The 7,863-nt window shown below is 35.1% G+C and overlaps 1 protein-coding gene across 2 annotated transcripts in view; it reads left to right on the top strand.

Moving 5' to 3' along the window:
• CAMTA1 (calmodulin binding transcription activator 1) overlaps positions 1–7,863 on the top strand; it is a 181,446-nt gene that overhangs the window by 76,904 nt on the left and 96,679 nt on the right. For both annotated transcript variants that reach the window (XM_053690379.1, XM_053690380.1), the window contains exon 9: positions 727–798. In XM_053690379.1, the coding sequence (XP_053546354.1) occupies positions 727–798 (72 nt within the window). The remainder of the gene's footprint in view (positions 1–726; positions 799–7,863) is intronic.

Here is a 7,863-nt window from a genome sequence, read left to right as displayed (position 1 = left end):
GTTTGTTCATGTCATCTTACCTTCTTTCCCCCTATTTATCTTTATGATGTTCACTTTTTCCTCACAATTGTGTTTTGGATCACTTTCCTCTCTGTTTTCTACCCTCGCTGTGTTATTCCCACATTTACAAAAATTAATCAGTGAGGATCGATTTATAGATATAAAAATATAGACCTAACAATCGGCTAGATTCCGAGTTTTGCTTTATGAGCAAAAAAGCAGCGTTAAGGCTCATAACGCTGCTTTTTCACTACCGTTGCTATTACGAGTCTTGTAGGTACAGCTGGGTCTTGGGGGTCTGTAGTTGCTTAGATGCCTGAGATACAGGCTTCTAAGCAGCATGTCCCCTGCTCCTATACTTAACATTGTTAAGTATAAATAAAGTTGTGCGGTTACGTCATCACGTTATTGCGCATGATGTCACCACGCAAAAAGGAAAGCCCCAGCGATGCCTGTCACTCTACAGGCACGATCGCCGGGGTAGGAGCGGGTGGGAGCACCCAGATCTCCCTCAAGGTGGGAGAGTGCTAGTGACGGCTCTGAGCCGTCATTATCACCAGAGTGGGAAACTCTGTGACGGCTCAGAGCCGTCATTAGCACTCAAGGGGTTAAGATACTGAAATAGTGCTCTTTCATATACATGATTTCATTTTTTTATTAATTTAATGTTCATTTAACTAAAGTCCTTATTCATATATTATGGGTTTTTTTGTTCTTTGTTATTAGGGTCGTCCGTTGAGGGAACAGCAGGAAGTAGCTTCAGCCGTGATTCAACGTTGTTACCGAAAATACAAACAGGTAATCCAAGTTCTTATAAGAGTGAAATAGACAAATTGCTGGGGTGATAGAAAGCACTACCCAATTTTCAGAATAATAAAAAATAGGGAGGCAAATTTTTTAAAAAAATGTGATGGCTTCATATGAAACTACCCTTTTTTATAAAGAAACACTTACCGAAATTACTCCTGAACAGATTATGCTCCAAATTTACTGTTCTTTTAACAGTTGTCTTCCAATTTTACATCATTAGGAAAATATCTACAAATATTTTTCCAACTGTTTCCAGATTCATTGCAAAGTTTTTGTTTTTTATTCTTAACATTCCTCAATAAAGTGCTCTTATTTCAACCCTCTATTGTTGGCCACTGCTATAGTCTAGTTTCATACGGCAGATTGTGTTTTTCACCATCTTATTTATGTAAATGAGCAGCTTTCAACTCTTCTGAACTAACACTGGCTATTAAATACAGCCACACATTTAAACATCAAGTTATAGTTAAGCAAATCTGCATATCTCAAGAACAATTTGTTTTTAAAAATATCATTAGTGAAAATAAAAAATGTTTATATTAAATGTGCGTGAAACCCAAAATGTGTCTTTCAGGATTCAGACAGAGCATACAATTTTAAAAAGGTTTCCAATTAACTTCTTTTATTAAATTTGCTTCATTCTCATGTTATTGTTTGTTGAAGAGATATCCAGATAGGTAGCGCGCACATGTATGGAGCGCTACATGTGACAGGAAATAGGGCTGCCATCTAGTGTTCTTACTAATGTATGACATTGTTGCAAAATTGCAGCTATATAGTGCTGCAGACACGTGCACACTCATGATCTTATCTTCCTGCTTTTCATCAAAGGATAACAAGAAAACAAATACAATTTGATAATAGAAGTCAAATGGAAAGTTGTTTAAAATTGTATGTTCTATCTGAATCGTGAAAGATAAAATTTGGGTTTTTATGTCCATTTAATAGATTTAGAAGGTGCTGAAAAACAATGGCTACTTTTGTGATGCTGGAAAACACCTGGATCTGCCTAGATTTTTTGAAAAGAGGAACAAATATAAATTATTAACTATAAACATTCAGACTGTTTTTCCCTAGCAAGAACTGAGGTTTTACACCCGGTGCTGCCCAGTAACATACAAACCACTAGTAAGAAGCGACTGTGTGCACAGGAAATAATGTAGTGCATGAGAAGTGCCACTGCTTCTGGGGACACGTGTAAATAATCAATGCTTAGGCAGCTTTTACAAATTGAGCTGATGTTTAGGGTATTTTAAAAAAAAACAAAAAAACAACATATAAAAGGACATTACACACTCTGCTTTTGTGTACAATTTGTGTTTGTCCCGCATTCTGAAGACCAAACAAGAAATTCTATAACCCAGGTTTACAAAATGTTGCAAATTGCCACAACCAGATTTTTTATTTGCAGCATTTGAAGGTTACAGAATTTGCTTTTTGTCCTCTCTAGGGAGTGTGGGTCAAACCAATTTTTGAGCTAAATTACAAGTGTTTGCAGGCACACGATAAATAACGAGCACAAAAAGAAAAAATGCGGGTATTGCAGGAGTAATATTAAAAGTCTAAAATTTATTGAGAGAAGAGCTAAAAGTTTATAGCCCAGACAAGGGGAATCATCTTACGCGTTTCGCACCCCCTGATGGTGCTTAATCATAGACTCACACTCACAAATAGCTGGTTATTCCTACCGCGATCTCACAGTAGCAATTAGCACACAGAAAATTAACCAAAGATTAGATCTCTGGTTAGTTTTCTAAAATTGCCCTAAATGCCTTCAAAATAAAAAGAATTACAGTTGTTTATTAAATACATTTTTAGCTTTTAAAAAACATAAAATAACTGCACTAGGCAGTTTTGTTGCTTTAAAGTGTGTAGGTGTGGATGTGGGTGGGGGGTGTTAGTAAGAAAAAGAAAAAAAACGGCAGTGTGTTCCCAGTAAATATATATGTATGCTGCAATTGCTGCACTATTTACCCCCGTTGCTGTGCTTAGGTTCTGATTCCATCTCTGACAGCATCAGATCGAGGCTCCCATTGGATCCCATGGAAGCGCGCTCTTGTGAGCGCAATGCTTCCTAGCAATGTGAACGCAAACTCACATCCGGATTGCTGTGAACTTGTAATACCAGTGCACATTAGCGTGTAGTGGTATTACACATCGTGCAAACAATATTTAGAGCTCCACTTGTAATCTAGCCCTTTGTTTTTAGAAAAGCCAAATGTATTCAATGTCCTGTAAGGTTCCAGTTTTTATCAACTGATTTTACTGGACATCTTATAGAAATACTTCTGGACTGTCCAGTTTAATACTAGACACCTGACAACATTACTTGTGACTACCATAGTATTTTATTATAAAAAAATTTTGTAAAGTTCCTCACAAATGCATTACTTCTAAAAAAGAGTAATTTAACTCTTATATGCTACAACAGTTTATATTATCCAAATGCATTTAAGTTAAAAACTACATTTGTGCATGTTCTCTCTATGCGTTACTATATCTTTTTTTGCAATCTATCAATGTGATTTTTTTTTTTTACCTAATTAGTTTTTAAATATATGAAATCAAGCCAAGAATGAACTATGTGTGCAGAAGGTTTTGAATTCCTGTTTCTAATTTGTTTCAAATTCAATAAAAATTGCAAAATGGGAATTTCTATTAACATTTTATTGATGAGTTAAACAGCAGCCAAGCATAAAATGAGCTATGCTAAAGACTACTGTTAGAGCATATCAAATGCAATAAACTGCTAAGCCACTATCACTGGTTGGAACGCGTTTTGATTGTTTGCGTTAATGAAAAGTTACTAGGACAACGTAAGCATATTAAACCCATTTTTAATGATGTTTAGAAAATGAACGGACTGGCAGTGATCGCTAAAAGCTAATACTGCATAACATGATATGTTTGTATTTGTTGTTGTTTTTTTTATTAATGGTACAGAAAAGTGAATTTAAAAAATGATGCTGTGGTATTAGAACTAGAGGCATAACTACATGTGTCTCAGAGGTCCAAATTGAGACCAGGCCCACACGATTAGGGGCCCCATCTGTGTCTTGCAATCAGTAGTGGCATCACTGTGCCTGCTTCTAGGTTTGCCAGCTGTGCTCTACAGAAATACTGGATGAGCTCCACCCTTGACTAAACACACACATAGTTTTAAAAGATAGATAATCCCTTTATTACACGTTCCCCAGTTTTGCACAGAAAACACGGGTATATTAATACACTTTTTACCTCTGGGATTACCTTGTTTCTAAGCATCTTCTGACTGCCCCTGATCACATGACTTTATTTATTGACTTGCATTTAAGCCAATTAGTGCTGTGTTGTTAGAATCCACGGGCGTCAGCACAATGTTATCTATATGGTTCACATGAACTAGCTTCACCTGATGTGAAATGCAAATCCAAAATCATGTGATCATGGGGCTGTCTTTAGGGACTTAGAAACAGACAGAAATTTAGAGGTTTAAAGGTTATAAAGTATATTAATATAACTATTTTTTTATTTTTTTGCAAAGCTGGGGAATGGGTAGCAAAGGCATTATCTATCTTTTTAAACAATAACAATTTTTGTGTTGACGGTCCCTTTAACTGTCAGTAGCACACACAGAGAAATGTTTTTACACCAATGGTTGACAGTAAAAAAAACACAGAACAGTGTGACACCCCCTTGTCTGCTAATAATACAGAGAGCAGTGCACTGTAACCTCTTTCTGTGCCATATTTGTATTACATAGAGGCATTGTAGGCCTTTAAAATGCAGCTGCCATTCAGGAGACTTTAAAAAATGGAAATATAACTGACCAGTATTTTTATATAGATTTTACTAGATTGTCCATCTGAATACTGGACATGTGGCAACCTTACTTGCATCATGTATTGCCCCTCTGTGTGCCCTCCTGCAAAAATGGCTCACAGTTTAAGGAAATTGTATGGATTTGCCTTTACAATATGGGGACAGGGTTTCCAAAATGGCCGCCGCAGTGTTGTTGTACAGTAAAACCTGCCAGCATGTTTGTACAGGAAGGCTGTGCATATCCTCTGTCACTATGAGGAAAGGATAACTCACATTTATAGAGAAGCAGCTCCTCTTTGTCTTATATGACTGCCAGCTCACCTTTTACTGATTACAAGGAGCCAGAAAGGGAGCTGTTGAAATGGGGGGCCCCACCACTGTTTTTGTCTGGGGCCCAGTGAAGTTTAGTTACGCCCCTGTTTAGAACCTATATGGATTTTTGCAAAGTAGCATTCAATACATGATTAAAGGGCCACTAAACCCAAAATCTTTATTTCATGTTTCAGATAGAGAATACAAATTTAAACAACATTACAATTTACTTCTATTATTTATTTTGATTCATTTTTTAGATATCCTTAGTTAAAGAAAAAGCAATGCACATGGGTGAGCCAATCACACGAGGCTTCTATGTGCAGCAACCAATCAGCAGCTACTGAGCATATCTAGATATGCTTTTCAGCAAAGAATATCAAGAGAATAAAACAAATTAGATAATAGAAGTAAATTTGAAAGATGTTTAAAATTACATTCTCTTTCTAAATCATGAAAGAAAAAATGTGGATTTTATGTCCCTTTAAGCTGCATGTATGCGTATTCAGAATATATATGCACTGCAGACAACCAATCTTAATAAATACAAGGGAAAATAAACAACACTTTATGATTGGCCAGAGACTTTTCCTAACCGCTGCTCATCATGCAGGATTTAGAAAAAATGCAATTGCCCCTATAAAGTATCTCATATCGTGGTTGTGTCTTGCTATTTCAAAGCTGACGAGATTGTCTCGTTTTTTGTTTAATTTTTATTTTGTTTTCACTTTTTTCAAGTTTTAGTTAGTGCATATGAGTGGAGGGTTTTATGGAGAGGAATATTATTATTACTACAGTGGTGGAAGTATCATTTATAATTTATTGCTTTTGGATACTTATTTTGGACACTTTTGTTAACTAATTTTACATATATCACATTTTTATTTGTTTTTACAAGTTTCTGTTTTGTTGTGATTTTTATTAAGTGTGACTTTTTTTTAGTTTATCTGTTTTATAGAGAGTGGTTTTTTTTGTTTGTTATTCATTTGTTTTGTAATGTTTTAAAACTTTTTTGTGATCCCGGTATCCTTTGTGACAGGAAGTCAACACAATGTTGGTGGCTTTGATTTCAATGGAGCTGATCTCGCAATTCACTGTTTTGATGAGGGACAATTAAAAATTTCTTTGAAGTCCAAGATTTTTAAGCAGCAAAGTTTCAGTGAGATTTTTCAGCGCAATATCAGTTTCAGCTTTGCATTTACTGAATCTAGCCCAGTGACTGTATTTATATTGGTTTAGTATAAAAAACGGAATGAATGTGACATAAATACATTTATTTTTAAGCAAATAATTTAATATATTAATGAAAAACATTCACTTTTGTGTACCTTTAAATTCTTAATTTGTCCAACAACAGAAAAGACAAATTAAAAAAAAATTAACCATAAAATTTCTTTCTTTCCAAAGCTCACATGGATAGCCTTAAAGGTAATTTTATTATAATGTCTTTTTTTCTTACCAAACATTTGAAAAAAATATGTTTTCAAAAGCCTTATATTATATTTTAAAAATGTTGCTGCACTTCCTCAGTTTTGATTGGTAGTAAAGAACAAATTAGGAGTCATTGTAGTATGATTTTGGATATATGTGCTTTAAGAAGTTTTAGTTCAATAGGGCACAGAAAGGTAAGTAAGAACATGAAGCCCAAATTTTTTTCTTTCGGGATTCAGATAGAGAATACAATTTTGTAATTTACTACTATTATGAAATTTGCTTTGTTTTCTTGATATCATTTGTTCAAGGAGCATCAATGCACTACTGACAGCTAGCTGAGCACATTTAGTCAGCCAATCACAAATGAGAAATGTGTGCAGGCACCAATCACCAACTAGCTACCACTAGTACAGGACATGCACATATTCTTTTTCAACAATGCAACGAATACCAAGAGAATAAAGAACATTTTGAAAATAGAAATTAATTTAAAAGTGTCTTGAAATGACGTGCTCTTTCTGAATCATGCAAGTTTAATTTGGACTTTCCTATCCCTTTAATGCATAACCGCTGTTGCAAAAGTTAAATATTTTGTATGTTTTATTTTTGCTAAATGTTCCTTCACGGGCTTGGTCCTGCCCCTTCACTCAAAATGTTTCTGTTTTACTTAGCTCTGTTTTATGCAGCCAATCAGAGGCTGCATCAGCTGAGCACTGAAGCCCTGTACTAGGTCTGTTTATCCTCTGATTGGCTGCCTAGAATAGTGTTGTATTAAAGGAATAATAAAAACAAACACACTCTTTCTAAGTAAGGTGGCTGATTTAGGAGACACTTAGCACAAGGTAAGTTTAGGGGAAAAAAGAACAGATTAAGGGGTCAATTTTTTATTGTGTGGACGGACATGATACGAAGTAGCATATCATGTCCGCCACACATAGATTAAATGCCGATAGCGTATTCATCATTGCACCAACAGTTCTTGTGAACTGCTGGTGCAATACCGGCCCCTGCAGATTCGCAGGCAATTGGCCGCTAGCAGGGGGTGTCAATCAACCCGATCGTATTCGATCGGGCTAATTGCTGTCCGCCACCTCAGAGGTGGCGGACGAGTTAAGGACATCTTAACTTCCACTTCAGGCTTCATAAATCGAGCCCTTAGGGGTTTTATAATACATCATTTTAATTCTTTTTTTAGCAATGGAAGTAATGTATTGTAAGTAGTATTGTATCACTTCCATGTTAATCACACACACACACATATATATATATATATATATATATATATATATAATGTGTATATATATATATATATATATATTTAAAAATATGCTATACTGTTACTTTTATCTATAAGGAGAGAAATATAGATGAATACATTAGAATGATTTGAAGGGGAAGTGCAGAGATTCTTTTGAACTTGAACTTCAATTCAATTCAAATATAGTTGAATCCAGGGATCATATCTGCTTGTTGTGTAGAAAAGAAAAAATTACAATTGTTTTTTCC

The sequence above is a fragment of the Bombina bombina genome, chromosome 8, assembly GCF_027579735.1.
Source record: "Bombina bombina isolate aBomBom1 chromosome 8, aBomBom1.pri, whole genome shotgun sequence".
In the NCBI taxonomy this organism is placed as follows: Eukaryota; Metazoa; Chordata; class Amphibia; order Anura; family Bombinatoridae; genus Bombina; species Bombina bombina.
This window is presented reverse-complemented; position numbering and strand designations above follow the sequence as displayed.